The sequence below is a fragment of the Scleropages formosus genome, chromosome 18 (assembly GCF_900964775.1).
Source record: "Scleropages formosus chromosome 18, fSclFor1.1, whole genome shotgun sequence".
NCBI classification, from domain to species: Eukaryota; Metazoa; Chordata; class Actinopteri; order Osteoglossiformes; family Osteoglossidae; genus Scleropages; species Scleropages formosus.
Window position 1 is genome coordinate 11948513 of NC_041823.1, and position 15326 is coordinate 11963838.

Here is a 15326-nt window from a genome sequence, read left to right on the forward strand (position 1 = left end):
AAAAGAACAAGAACTTGGAGAGGACTGTGTTTTTGAATATGCAGAATCCAGAGTGTATGGTAAGTTATGCAGGCAGCACGTCGTTGTTCGTGATTGATTTCGGTAAAAAAAAAAAAAAAAAGCGAGTTACGAATCCAATGATTTTAAATTGTTTCTATTAAAACATTTATACTTAATGTGTAAGTTATGTTCATCAAGTTTCCCCTAGAGTGAGGGGTTTTGTAAACCCGCTCTCTCTTGCCAAACTAAGCAAAGATACATTAAAATAACCTTTTTTTATTTTTATTGGCTAATGTTCAGACGCGGTTTTAGTTGATTTCTGAGGAACGCCTGTTTGACCTGAGCAGTGTGACATTACTGAAATAGAGTGACTTGTCATTAACAATGTGGCGGACCTGTGCGGCACCTGTCCTGTCACACCTGTAAACCAGTCAGTAACAGTAAGAGTTTCTCCTGTGAGTGCTACCGCTCCACACCTTACAGCAAGACTGCTCGAGTACAGCACAAGAAACAGGTTAGTCCTGTTTGTGCGCTCAAGCAGGAAAAAGTATTAGATGGCCAACACACTGTTGCACTGCCTTTTTTACATAAAACTACTTGGATCCACAGTTGACTATTATTGTGCAAATGTCAGTCGTACAGGGTTCAGGGCAGTGCTTATAGGAGCAAAGGGAATTCAAGGTCTTATAATTAAGGCAATTATTCTAGCAGTTGAATAAATTGAACTTCATTGTGTTATAAAAGAACTGTACAGGTTGGTTGCCTTTTACACCAATAAGTTGTGTAATTCCTTGCACAATGAATCCTGTGGTACTTTGATGATCCTGCTTTAGATCATCTACCAAATAAAAATGATGATTCCCGTGCATAAATTGCCAATTTAAGCCTACAGTCGGAAATTCAGGTAAGTTGCCTAGAGAATGTTGGCAAGAGGCACAAGTAATGGGCCTCCGTACATTTGGTTGATTTTATTTGCTTTTACAGATTGTAAGTTTTCTTCAAAAGCAACAATGGTTACTGTTCATATTTCGCTGACACCTTTATGTGAGGTGACTTGCAGTGGGGGATATACAGCACTAACAAAACAAACAGCATGTTCAGAAGTGAAAGCAATTTAACGGTGGTTGCTATCTGTCAATGAAACAAAACATTTCAACTTTTAACATCAAGATTGAATATTAATGTGGTTTGGTTTCATGAAATTAAGATTTATATTGCTAAATGAATAAATGTAAATATTGAAATATATGCAGTATTCAGAAGAAATGCATTTTATGCATCTGCACAGTAATTAAACAATTTTTTTATAGGTATAAAGATGTCAGCTGCTAGGACACTGTCATTACATCACTCAGGAAGTCTCCTAAGAAGCAAATCAGAAGGGATTTTAATTGATATGAATGATGACAGAATACTGGATAATTTCAATGGTAAGTTATATTCAGGAGTAGAAAAATAAAAAATTGTCCGGTGCATAGCTTTACTATGCTGCATGTATTCACGTAGAACTATGTGTGGGTGGTGCAAGAAATGAAAGGAGGTTGTGTATGCAATCATCATTTATTGGGCGACGAATCATGGCACTCCACAGATTCAATGGAATCATACGCGGCAAGAATAGGGCAATGATGAGAGAAGTATCAAACGTGGGTGCTGCATTGCAAGCCATCCAAATTCCTGACGAAGACCATGTCGATGCACGAGCCGCCGAGTGTTGTAGGCGCCGTTGTCGAGCCAAGCCTCAAACCAAACGTGTCGCGCATGAAGTCAAGGAAGCCAGCGCTCTCGCTTCTGGATATGTCTATGTTGAAACGCAGGCGAGCACAATGGGCATGTCATGGCAGCCTCCCGTGCACGCTGCTCACGCTTTCACTGAGCCGGTGTCTTTGTGGGTGTCTTTAGAGTCCCGGAGGCCTCGGCTTGCTCCCTAAGAGCAGCTCATCGGGCACGATAGTACTTCGCTTTGTGTTTGTTGGGCATCTTTGAAATATTTAATTCGCTGATCTGCCTTTGTGCCCCTTACCTCAATGTAAATGAAGGTTTTCCTGCCGGCGCGATACGTGTCAGATAACGTGGCTCTTTAGCAACAAACTGAGAGGCTGAGGTCAACGCTTTGTGACGTGGTTCGAACGTGATGACATATAGCGCAATGCGCAGCAACTCCGTAACGAGGCAGACGTGGGACATTTTTGCAACGTTGCCAGCGAGCTAAATGTGGGACATTTTCATGACGTTGCCGGCTTGCTCAGGCTGAACCGGCAGCACCCGCTCATGTCTCATTTGATGTGGTGTTCCTTCCCTCTGTCCAATGGTATATGCACTAGCTCTCTGTGTCTTTTCATTTGCGAGCAGTAGTGGCGAGAAGGGTTGCATTTTTTTCATGACGGTCAATTCCCAAGTTACCCCTCCTACGTAGTGAGGAGAAAGACGTAGTTCTACATCAAAAAAATGTTACGTAATTCTTAAAACTGATTAGTCACAGTGAGGAGGGGCGCGGTGGCGCAGTGGGTTGGACCGCAGTCCTGCTCTCCGGTGGGTCTGGGGTTCAAGTCCTGCTTGGGGTGCCTTGCGACGGACTGGCGTCCCGTCCTGGGTGTGTCCCCTCCCTCTCTCCAGCCTTACGCCCTGTGTTGCCGGGTAGGCTCCGGTTCCCCGTGACCCCGTATGGGACAAGCGGTTCTGAAAATGTGTGTGTGTGTGTGTAGTCACAGTGAAAAGACAGCCTGGACTCATCACTGACCGTAATCTCCTAACAAAATAGGTTTCCCACATATAGTGGGAGATATTTCACCGTAATCCATTCACAATCTCTGGCCTATTGCTTACATTCACTGTAGTGTGTTTATGTAGATCTATCTTTAACACATTTGATCCTCTTTTCATAGACCCTTGTAGTTCTCCTCAGATGACAACCAAACCTGAGTGGCCAGTGGTGGAGCCTGAGGTCCAGAAGACACATAACACAAATCCATTCTGGAGCAGGTTGTGTGGCTCAAATCCATTTCTAGATGACATTGTGAACACTGAGAAAGACGGATCAAAGGCTGATGCATCTATACTGAATGCCAATACACTGGCTGCATTTGCTGATAATGCAGACTCCATTAGCACTTCCTCCGATGAAGCTACTTTTACCCGTCATTTGAATTCCAACAAAAAAAGCACAAAGAGATCCGAGTTGTGCAAAAGTGCCTCAGATATTCTCGATGTTAAAGAAGGGAAGACTCAGAGGGAAAACTTCCTGAGCTCTTCAAGTGATTTATTAAGTCCAGATTTTGAATGGCTTAAGAATGACAGGGAAGCCTATAAGTTGGCTTGGCTGAGTCACAGACAACTAACAAGGTCATGTTTAGATCTAGGGCACACAAGTCCAGGGTGGGCTCAAACTCAAGCCACAGAGACTCAGATCATCTGCAAGATTGGCCACAGGGGAGGCTCTGTACAGTTGCCTTACTCGAACATTAGTGCTCATATCCCTGAAGGCCATGTGTCCCCTGAGGAAGTCCAAGAAATTGGATTAAAAGCAATCCTAGATACACCAAGTGGACTCTGCAATGACCACTTAACAACCCTTGGTCCTCTTCTAGAAGTGACTTTTAGCAACCTCAATGTGAAGGAATGCATTTTTCTGGAGATGAAAGTTGCTGGGGAGATAAAGAGTGACCCACTAAGTCAAGTTATGACCAAGCTGGTATGCCTAGTCTCACAAAAAAGGGAAGGACCTTTTGAAAAATTAAAGCACTGTTACACATATAACAATACCATGCAGGTCAAGCTTGAGGACTTGAAGCCACATTTATATGTCATTGCTGCTGCACAGGCCACAGTTCTCCAGCCACCTGTTACATCCGTTTGGGACTACATGGACAGACATCTCACTGTTGGGATTTATGGACCAAGACATATCCATCCATCTTTCAAAGCATTCTGTGTAATTTTTTGCCACAGTGAAATTCCTCCGAAACTTCTGTTTTCAAACATCAAGAAGGGTGATAAAAACCTACCACCACTTGTGCTTCAGCTTTGGGGAAAGCAGCATTTCAGTCTGAATGGACTTAAAGATCTGAATGTTGCAACAGCACCGATGGATTCAAAGTTTGAGATAAAAACTACAGATCAGATTCAAGAGGTGAAGAAAGAACAACTTAAGATGTGCCAAGTCGTTCGGCTTCCATTGTCTTTATCCAAGACAAGTACTGGGGAGGTTAGTAACTTTAACCTAGTAGCTTACATAAAGGACTCAACAGGCTCTCTTTTAACAAGTTTTCAGGTAAAGTCTCCAAGTTCTATCCCCCAGAGGTCAGAAAAGCTTATGCAAAAACAGCTCAAGACCAGCAAGGAGAAACTAGGAACTGAATCTTTTCCTGAAGAAATCACAGCACAGATTCCAAGGTTCCAGGATAAGCCAATAAACATAAAATGGTATGGAGTAACACTGAAATCTGTTTACCGCCAACCAAGGGTGGAATATTTGTTGGAGTACTTCAAGGGTGATACCTTGGCCCTCCTGTCCAGACACACTGTCAAGTCAGTGGGTCAGTCTAAAGTAAAGGAGTGGTACATTGGGTACCTTAGAGGGCGTGTTGGCCTGGTACACTGCAAGAACATCAAACTCATAACCAAAGATCAAGTCATTGACTTCAGCGATGTGGCAATCACTACTAAGGTGCTTCTTGACAATATTAGTCTTCCATTCAGGAAGTTAACATACATGTACTCAACCATTGAGACCTTGGTTACTGAAGCTATATCCAATTGGAAGACATTTGCTGAGGCTCTGGGGTTCTCTAATCTGTCGCTGGATAAGATGACTTGGAGGCAAGCTGAGTCCGAGTCTGAAAAGGTGGCTTACATACTTGAAAAACTTAAGGAAGATTGTCACACAGAGAAGAACAAGAAGAAGTTTCAGCATGAGCTCATTGTTGTAAGTGAGCTTTTCCCTTCAAATTAACTTTTAATGCAAATAGGGCATGATGCATTATTTCTAATACTGAAGACATGTCTGCTAAACAGTGCTAGGAACACAAATTATGATGCGGTAAAGGCAACTACATTGTTGAAGGAAACCAAACATGAAGTTTCATTGTGAAGATGTTGGGAAAGCATTGAAGCTAGTGTGCATTAATTTTTCCCTCACAGGGACTCTTAAAGATGAACTCTCAGGATCTGGTAGCTCGTTTGACTCAGAGCACAGTGATTCTGTCAACTGCAGTGGAGCTGGGTGGTCGATGGAGGGAACTTGCCGAGCGGCTCGGAAAACTATCCAGTGGTCAGATTGCCAGCTATGAGGCTCCACACCGAGGGAGAGGAGGAGAAGTAAGCACCCAGGTAAAACAACCCTCTGCCTACTTTGTAGTGTTCACCATTAGCATCCAGGGAGACGAACCTCATACAGCAGGAATCAAACAGTTTTGTCAGACATAAAAAGTATATAGAAACTAAGAATTTGTAACCTTACAAATGTTTGAATTGGGTGCAAGTTTATACACATAGTACTTCCAAGTCACACTGGTTTTAGAACAAATTCAGTACGCCGCATTTCTTTATGTTCTGCAGGCTAGGGATATTTGTTTTTTAATTTAGGTTGGTATATGAAACGATTCCACATTCAGCAGTGCAGGCGAGGGGCTGTCCGCTAGTGCTCATCAGCAATGAAAGACAGAGAACCTTAGCTATATCATCCATCCAGTGGAACACTACTCATCCGTGGGAAAGAGTCCCATGGAACAAATCTAAGTGTTGCATGTGGAGAAGGGGGAGCAATTTTTTTTAAAACCAGTATCACTAGTCTACTTTCCTGCATGGAAGTATAACCCTGAATTAAAAAAAGATAAACCCACTACATAGTTGTACCAATAATCTGAAAGAGTCATTATTGTAAATCTAGTACTAATGTTAATGAATATTACCTATTACTTTTCAGTAATGATTGGATTAGTTTACGTCGACACAAAAATAGCCCATATACTGTATAAGGCAGAACAGCCCAAAATTCAAACCACTGCACATCCTTGTACCATTCTTAAAATCATATTTTTCAGAAACTAACAAATCGAATTTATGTCAACTGTTTCTGGCTGTTTTAGTATTGTAAATAATGTCAAGTTACTTATTAAATGGACATTAATTTCAATTCTTTGCTGAATCACTAGTCCATGTGGAAACCAGCTTACGATTTCCTGTACACGTGGAGCAAGGGTTACGGAAGCAACTACAAGGACCTCATCCAGGATCTGCACCTAGCCCTGGACAAGATGAAGGTTCCTGTCAGCAGACAGTGGAGGGAGATCACAGGTGTACTCGTTACAGTGAACTGTATGGAGATTCTCAGTATTGTTGCCTTCTCGAATACATAATACCCTGATAAACATCCAAACCTGTAGAGAGCCTGAATACCTACCTGGGTGTCAAGCTAATAATGCAAGAGTGGTTACATATTGAAGTACCTGCATTTAGAAAACAATGGAGTCATTGTTACTTTTGAATTACTGTAAAAGCTACTTTTAACCCTTCATTGTTTAGTGAATCAAGTCAATATTAAATTTTCTACATGCTCATCGCAGCCTATAGCCAGCTTGAAAATCTATGCATTTGGAAAGTATAGACTTCTAAAACAAAAGAACTTGTAACCTTTCAGGAAAAGCCTAGGTGATTCCACTATCATTTTCTACAGGTATATAATGGTTAGTCAAGTTGCATTCCATAAAGTTCACCGATGGAATGTAAGTGTGGAGAAAAGTTGTGAAACAGGGTGGAACCAAAAGTAAACATGGCAGGCTACAAGAAAGGAAAAATCCATACATCATATCCTGCCTTTGGGTTTAATAATTAATGAAACTTTCAGCCTACATTACATTTGATTTACTGGTACAGTAAGTACAACAACTCTAGTAAAAGTAACTACTTCATTTGAATTATTTCATAAGCTATACTTTTGGTCAAGAAGTTCTTAATAGGATTTACCTTTATAAGTAGTATATGGGTATTGAAAGAACTTACACCTTGTCTCATAACCAAGTGCAAGTCTCTCATATCAAGTATTTTCATGCAGTTTCATGTACATTTTTTGCTTTTGCATTTTATGATGTTTGTCACAATGTAATGCTACTTTGTTAATAGAACAAAAGTTGTGTTGTAATGTTTATACTTGGCTGTGTCTGCTTTGATGGCACTTGAGTATGTTTCCTAGTTCCTGAGAAATGTTGTAAGTGATTTTAGACCGAATTGTGGAACAGGGTTTTCAGCATTTTCAATTAGGTAGGTACGTAATGCAGTTTACAGCTGACCATTTCTACTGAACCTTTAATTCATGCAGTTAAAATACATTCTAAAGATTAGTGAAGTATATTCAGTTTGTATATTCTTCTAGAAAAAAAGCATCTAGTGGTTACTGTTCATATTCAGTATTTACTTCTCTAAAACAGCTTTCAGTGCCAAATACACTATAATAATTGCCTTAGTCATCCACCGTCCTATGTCAGAGCAATGTGATTTGTGTGCAGAAGTTTAGGTACCCTGTCATTATTTAGTAATAACCAGCCTAAAAACAACCCCCCCAATTCTTCCTTGCAGAAGACTTATTGTTCAGAAATATTCCTTGGTCATCTTGCATGTGATCTGTCCACATATTTCAGTAATATTCAAGTCTGGGGACTGAAGGCCATTCCAAAATCTCAGTCTTTCATTTGTTGTAGTAGTTAGTGGTTGATTTTTGGATAATTTTCTTGTTGCAATATCCAACCTCTTCAGCTTTTTCACTGATTCAAGGACATAAGTTTCCAGGGTTTTTTTTGATCCTTTATAGATTTCATTCTTCCCTTTACGTGCACAGTATTTCCCGTGTCACAGCACCAATGCTTAACAGATCCATCACCATGCTTAATAGGTGACAAGCTGTTCCTTTCTTCAAATATGTTTTCATATTGCCTCTAAATTCTGCCTATTTTCAGTCAATTCACCTCAAACATCTTTTAGGGTGGATGAAGATTCCCCAAGTGCAGAATTGGGTCTACAGTGACATTTTCCAGAAGATAATCTAGATGTTTGATGACTTCATATGGTTGAAATTGGCCACAACATCCTTTAATTACATATAGGAATTATGCATTTATGTTGCCAACTTATGATACAAATGCACAGTTTGATCTCAAGAGATAGTCATGGTTAACAGCAGTTGAAATCACTGCTTTATAGTGCTCAGACAGGCACTATAAACAGCATGAGGACCTCTGCATTGCTGTAAATATTGAGCTCATACCTGTCATATCAACCCCCATGTTTCAGAGATATGAGTTTCTGCAGTGGCTTCAATATACTGCAGATTTAGACTTGTGTAAGCATTCATTTGACAGGCAATTGTCATGTCAAGCCCATGCACATCTGTTTTAATGCTTTGAAGAGTCAGACCCTTTATTTCCCCCCTCCCAAACTTAATTTCTAAATTCTCAGTTCATGTCCTTGCACTTTAAACTTGTTTATAGAATGTTTACCTGATTTTTTTTTATCAACCCTGACATTAATAAAAGTAGTGTATTTAGGATTAACATCCCCATCTGAAAGCATCTCAAGGTGTTTGTTGAATAGCATTTTACCACATGAACATGCAGAATATCATTTTCCCAATTAGAATGTAGTTTTTTGTTCCATTCCCAAGTCTAAGTTGAATTTGTACACAAGTCAGAACAGTTAGGTACTGTTTGTATCCAACAGCAGCCAAATGTTCATTTTAGTATATCGGGTACCTTTCTATACATAAAAACAAACACTTCCAGATACACAAACATCTTTAACATAATACAGTAAGGTCATGGCAAACAGGATGTGGAGGAGGCTGGATTCAAGTGCAAGATTGTTTACTCGGTACCAAAAGACTAGGCTTGTTCTCATGGTTGGGTGATTGGCGAACTGAACAGAGGCAAGGATCTGAAGTCGTGGTTGGGGGACAAGGTGGGCGATCATTACCAAAGAGATGTGGAATCATGGGGAATAGGACTACGGCTAAGCAAGCAAGGTAGGTAGGTAGGTAGGTTTGAGAGCGCAGAGAGGACGGTTGTCTCAGGTGAGATTCCACAACTGGGAAGTGGTGGACTGGTGTCTTTTATAGCCAAGTGCTCTGATTAAAGCCAGGTGATTAATCGGAGCCAGGTGCTACTGGTTGCGGTGCAGATGTGGTCGTGACAATAAATGTTACTACAGTGTATAAAATAGAGAGCAAGACACACACACATTGAGACAGAGCTTTTTACATGCTCCATTATTTTTGCTTTGTCCTTTGTCCCGATTGTTGACCGACTAGCCTAATGCTTTTCTACTGTGCGTCACTGTTTCACCTTTTTCCGATTGCTTTATTTAGTTTCAATCATGGTTGTTTCCTTTTCTTTGGTGCATTTACGCTTTGGTGCCATGATTACGAGGGTACAAAAAAAAATTAAAGCCAGATACAGTAACACACATGAGACACTTAACAGCAATGTGGTCCAACTGAAAAGAACCAAGTCTTTGTCCTAACTTGGGTCCATGCGCAGACAAACCATTACAGACACACAATGTTTTGATGTGCATCGCAGAGTAGCACTCATTTGTTATGAACCATTGTATGGAACTCAAATTTTTAATATAATATTCTTTAGTGGGGGGGGATGTAACTATCTGTTTTACACAAGTTGCCTGTAAAGCTGTAAAATTTATTAAACTTCATGACACAGATTTGTTCTGAACTCATCCCCAGTGTCATGGTAGGGTACCTGTAACAGAGAAGAATAACTTGAACACCTATTACATACATCTTTAATTAGCCATATGAAACTACACAAAGACTTCGTATCCATCTTAAGCAACTGTACCTCTTAGCCAAAAGAAGTCACCTCCAACTCTACTCAGCCTTAAATGTATTGTGTGAATCCATGACATTTTAAGCTTGCATAACGTACACATACAATGTTATGTAATGTTGTATATTTCAGTGGCCATGGTCAACTCACTGAAAGGTTCTTGTGAGAGGAAGTATTGCACAGTGGTCCACACTGTTCATTCCACTTCGGAATGGAAACAGGGACTTGGGCATTAATTATGAAGTCAGCTAATACAAGTGGTTCAAAATGATTAAATTCTAATGCTTAGTTTTATCAGCTGTAACAACCAATGAAGGAGTGAAGCATAAATAATTGTGCTGAAGTTGAGCACTTCCGGTTGTTAGTTAACCTTGTTAACCAACCTCAAACCATTTAAAAACTGCGGAATGACTTTCCGCAGCTGCAAAATTCCTGTGTCTGTGGGGGCAGTCCTATGGTCTGTCAAAGAGGAGATGGCAGAGGCCACAGTCTCTGCAGTGCTGTTTCTGGTGACAAATCAGCCAATGCTGTCAGAAAGATTTCCCACTCATATTCCACATTCCTGCCCATCAGCCAGGAATATGTCCAAGCTGACTGCTCTGACAACTGTCAAACAAACTTCTACTAATTTAAAAGGTACAGAACTTTATTCTGTCACTTTTAAAGCATGCATATAGTTCTATACATTAAACCAATTAATGAATGCACTGAAAAGTTGGTCCTTTATTTTGTTCTATCCAATAAAACTGCATGATTTTTCAAATTGTCTGTACTGCATGACTACCATTGGTATATTCTGGGTAAACGGTAAGGTTTCCCTTCAGCAAGGGAAACACTATTCTCATGCTGCCTTTCAGAATATTTCTTAGAGCCTTGAAGTCAGAATTTTGCAACTTCAGACAATTTGAGAATCAGTACATTTTACCACTTATGCAAAGCAGCTATATAAAGGCTACAAGCTGAGCTTCTCACACACAGTTGTGTTAAGTTCAGGGTCTCTCAGATTCCATCCCCCAATAAATAAACCATGGAAATGAGTGTTCTTTATATCTTGATAAGAGCCACATTTCATCTCAGTTTGATGGAACCTGTATTACAGATATTGACAGAAGTGTATCTGCTACAGTTGCTTTGTCTGGTCACACTACAGGTGAAATATGGCAGATTGAGCTAGAAAATACTCTGTACACAATTTTTGCAATTAGACCATGCCATGGGTCTCGATACTACCGAAACTGACCCGGCTCTAGAGGAATTTTAGAGTTTCAGAATTGCACCCCCCCCCCCCCCCCCCCCAAGTATAGCCTCTAGTGTGCAGTACACTATCCTACAAGTTACACAGAGCTGCACCGAGAGGGAAGAAGCATTTATAAAAAGCATCCACGGGAGGAAGAGTGCGCGAGAGGAAACCTATGACAAGTGTCATTGCAACGGGGTCTGTGACGATCAGGGGACAAAAAAAAAGATCTGACATGCAAATAGTTTTAATAATACGCCTCCCTCCAGTCGCACACAAACTGTAGGAGGGTCTCTGGCTTGGCGCGCGCGCACACACACACACACACACACACACACACACACACACACACACACACACACACACACACACAAAACGATTTGCAACTTCATGTTGTCACCGAAGACTGAAGGTGGTGGTTAACTGAAAGAGCCACGCCGGCGTCTGTGTGTCACACTGTACAGAACGGACCCCCAGCACCGTGGAGAGCAAGCAAGCACCTCGCAGCTGCTAACGCAGGAGGAGGACACGAGCCGTGGAGCTTTCCTCTGCGCTCCAGCGAAGACCGAGAAAACGCGAACTTATTTGGCAAGATGCTGGACCCACTATAACGTAAAAATTCGCTGGACCGCCAGCGCACAGCGTCCGTCAGCGTCACGTTCCTCCAAACTGTGCCGTGCAGCGCAGAGCCGAGCCGTTCTCCTCAGCCTCAGGGAAGGATGCGGGACGCAGGATGTGCACCAGCAGGAAGATCGCGTGGAGTCTGCTGGTGCTGTCGGTGCTCGAGAGCGGGCTCGGCGTCTCGAGCATCGCTTTGGGCGCGCTGGGGACCCGGCGCGCGCGCGCGACTCGCGGCCAAGTCCACCCGGGAGACTGTTCCCCGGTATGGAGCGGCCTGTGTGTACGTCCTGCGTATATATAATACATCATTTTCTTCGCAATTTCCAGCTTACCTATATAAAGGTTCTTTTTTTTTAGTATAACCCAAACTTTAATCACGTCATAGTTTGTATAAAAGGAAGTTTGGTGCAGTAATTCTCTGTGAGAATCTCAGTCGAAAATCTGACGAGCCGGACTGACAGCACAGCAGCAATGGATTTTAAAACACGGCTGTTTGTGACCAAATGGTTGATTTAAAGCGATATGTACAATACCTGCATTTGTTACTGTTCAAATATGGTCCACAGTGAGTTATGTTCAGAAAGGAGATGGATTGGCTTTTACTCTGTAGCGTTGACACATACCTTTCACTTAAGTTCTTTGGAAAGTATGCATCTTTATAATATTCATCATGTACTCACACTTTGTTCTGCAGTTCACCTGGTGATAAACTTCCATTCAAGTGCAGAAATTGGATCAACAGTCACATTCCTTATGTCTGTTCTGTCCGAGTATTTGGTCACATCAGCTCATTTTAAATCATGTATCTGCTTTGACTGGTTTACCAGGGAACATTATCCAAGCAACTGAGAAATAATTTGCCACAGCTGACCAAAGTAAAGATTAAAACGGAGAGCAATTCCATCAAAAGGTAACAGGTCAAATTCTCTCCTTTTCTGCTTGCAGTTTCTAATTTGTGGACTGTGTGGGATGTTATGTGCTATGAAGAAGTCAGGACTCACTGTAAGTCAGTACAAATTTTATGCATAACATTTCAATGGTACAAGTTTAAACCAGGCATTTCAATTAAAATTATTACATTTAGCTGATTTTCTCCAGCATTAAAATAATTTACCTAAAATGATTTACGATAGTCGCGGGAGTGGTCGTCATGGGAGTGGCCTCTCGCTGTGTGCCGGTGTTCCAATGACTGTTTCAGCTTGGTAATTTTTAAACAGCTCTAACCACTATGCCAATTGCTACCCTCATCTCTAAAGTTTTTAACAGGTATAAAAGTTTGGCCTGTGTATATACAATCTTTTCAATACACAGTGTAATTAACCACTTTCAGATGCAAAAATACAATTCTTACAAACACATTTGTCAGAACAAACTAATTTTGAAACGTCTTACTACCCAGCTTCCTTAGCATCTCACTAACCCTTACAGTGGCAAAACAGGGACAGAAATCATCATTGTCAAGATTTGAGAATTTTAGTATAATTTATGGTCAGCACTTTAGTGAACAGTTAAATTTGTTTTGGCCTGGCTGTGTGAAATTCGGTACTGGGTTTAAACAATTTGTGCCACAACACAGTTTAATATTTTTCCTCTCCCCCCCCCCCCCCCCCACACCTGGTTGACAGATGATATCATTTTCAGCCTGCTGCATCTGCGGGCTGATCTGTGGGATCCTGAACATCCAATTTCTACGAGTGTTAGAACGGAGGCCAGAAGAGACACACATCCTACAGCTGGCTGCCATTGTCCTGGCCTCCCTAGGCATTGCTGGCTGTGCCCTGGCCACCTGGCTCACCTGCCGACTGGCCAGCGTTGAGGAGCAGAGGATGTACCTGGAGCGCGAGCACTCACTGAACCACTCTCACGAGATGACTGAGAAGGTACACTTGTCAGCAATCACATGACAAACTAAGTACCTTACATTCCATCCTCTGAAAATTTAGTCACAATTTCCTGAAGTTGCAGTTGAATGGCTTTTAAATAGGGAGTATGTTAGTGAAGAAACCCATCAAGGGAGCATCATTGGCCCATGTAACTATAATCTTGAGAGACTAGTGCAATGATCCTTACTTCATCAATGTGACAGGAATTATTTTCCAAGGACCCATCAGGCTTGTTACAGTTACACAACTCTGCAACTGACTGCAGTGCAAAAGAGCAATCTCCTTACAAGATTATATTGTACATATACATTTAAAAGACATTTTCATTAGAAGAAGAATACAGGACATTGGAATTAAGGAAACAATGCAATACATTTTACACAATCCCAAACAAATTAATGTGCATGCACCCCCCACACACATTTTGGCAAGACAGCCTCCCTCCAGATAATACATTTACTTCTCACTGAGAATTTGGAAAGTTAACATGAATGTGAATTGTCATCTGTCTGAAAATTAGACTATATTTAGTACTTCTATATAAAAGGTTATGCTCGACATAAATTCACTACCATGACAGGAAACAGCAAATAAAGCTGGAACACTCCCTACAAAGGGAAAACATCAGCAACCTGACACAGGGACAGCAAAATATATCCAATAAGAATATGAGAAATTAAATTTAAACTTTTCAGTTTTCAGAACTTTCGATCTTCAGCCACTTTGCCTTTTGTGTTCAGTTCTACAAGACAATGCATTTTAACCCAAGCATTTATACTCAACTTACATCTTCCGAAGGTGCAAAGTTTCTGGCTATTTTAACATTAAATACATTATTAAGAATGTATTATACTAGAGAGCTGCTCTCTCTTCTATCAGTTTAGACAGGAGAAAACCGCGGAAAGAACACCCAAGACCGAGTTCCGAAGGATGATTACAGTTTTCTGTATATAAATACAAACATCTTTACTGCATTTGCTTTTCTTATGCTACATAAAACCACAAATTCAAAACAGTTACTGTTACAGTGATTGAAAGTATTCTCTAAGTTAGTAAAGTTGTTTCACATATGGAAAATGATTGAAAAAATGTGCAGATCTAGTGAGTCACGTGCAAGGCATACAAATTGAACTGTGATAAAAGCAGGTTTTCATAGTTTACCAGCCTTGTTGTAATTAAGTCGCTACAAAGTGGGGCTCAAGGTGTGTTTTTTCTCTCTGTAAAGAGAAAACTGAAGTAGTGATGGCTTCAGCCATGCTGACTATATAAGAAGGAAAAAAAAATTTCCTAGTTCACATAGTTGACCACAAGGTGGTACCTAATCGGTTCCAACAGCAAGCTGTACATGAATGGATTAATACCAACACTGATTCACTCCCTGGTAGGTGCACAACCCTCTAAGGTAGCAATCCGGTAGTTTTATACCAATTGACACAGAACAAGCACGAAAAATTAGTATTGCCGAGTTGCTTGCTTTCTGTTAGAGCCAGTAACTGTGTGGGAAAACGAACTCTCAGCTGCACACCGTGTGTGCTTCACCAACTTCTGTGACAATGATAGACCAGCTCAGCCTCACAGCCCTCTGTCCTTTCATAACCCGAGTGGAGCTCCTGAAAAGGTCTCTTCAAGCTGGATTTATATGTAAAACTATTTTTAAAAACCCAAAACTTCACTTCTGGGACTACAAATTACCCGTCCTGAGTTTGTCCCCTCCCAAATTAATAAATAATTGATACAAACACACCACACACATAG

General features: G+C 41.0%; 2 protein-coding genes across 2 annotated transcripts; both read left to right on the plus strand.

The window, feature by feature from the left end:
- Positions 1-1316: 1316 nt before the first annotated feature.
- On the plus strand, positions 1317-6912 carry macc1 (MET transcriptional regulator MACC1). Its single transcript, XM_029245894.1, has 4 exons — positions 1317-1430; positions 2886-4924; positions 5140-5328; positions 6153-6912. The coding sequence occupies exons 1-4, from the start codon at positions 1319-1321 to the stop codon at positions 6354-6356; spliced, it is 2544 nt and encodes an 847-aa protein (XP_029101727.1). The 5' UTR covers positions 1317-1318; the 3' UTR covers positions 6357-6912.
- A 4888-nt stretch (positions 6913-11800) lies between these two features.
- tmem196b (transmembrane protein 196b) lies at positions 11801-14594 on the plus strand. The gene is made up of 4 exons (XM_018740676.1): positions 11801-11950; positions 12634-12690; positions 13314-13568; positions 14451-14594. Exons 1-4 carry the CDS (start codon positions 11801-11803, stop codon positions 14523-14525), a joined length of 537 nt encoding a protein of 178 aa, XP_018596192.1. The 3' UTR covers positions 14526-14594.
- Positions 14595-15326: the final 732 nt, after the last annotated feature.

Bases quoted from the DNA above. Each gene is read 5' to 3' on its own strand.
- macc1 (XM_029245894.1), top strand. From the start codon at position 1,319: ATGTCAGCTGCTAGGACACTGTCATTACATCACTCAGGAAGTCTCCTA. The intron at 1,431-2,885 runs GTAAGTTATATT...CTCTTTTCATAG, and splicing joins AATACTGGATAATTTCAATG to ACCCTTGTAGTTCTCCTCAG. The intron at 4,925-5,139 runs GTAAGTGAGCTT...TTTCCCTCACAG, and splicing joins TTCAGCATGAGCTCATTGTT to GGACTCTTAAAGATGAACTC.
- tmem196b (XM_018740676.1), top strand. From the start codon at position 11,801: ATGTGCACCAGCAGGAAGATCGCGTGGAGTCTGCTGGTGCTGTCGGTG. The intron at 12,691-13,313 runs GTAAGTCAGTAC...CCTGGTTGACAG, and splicing joins TGAAGAAGTCAGGACTCACT to ATGATATCATTTTCAGCCTG. The intron at 13,569-14,450 runs GTACACTTGTCA...CTCTTCTATCAG, and splicing joins CTCACGAGATGACTGAGAAG to TTTAGACAGGAGAAAACCGC.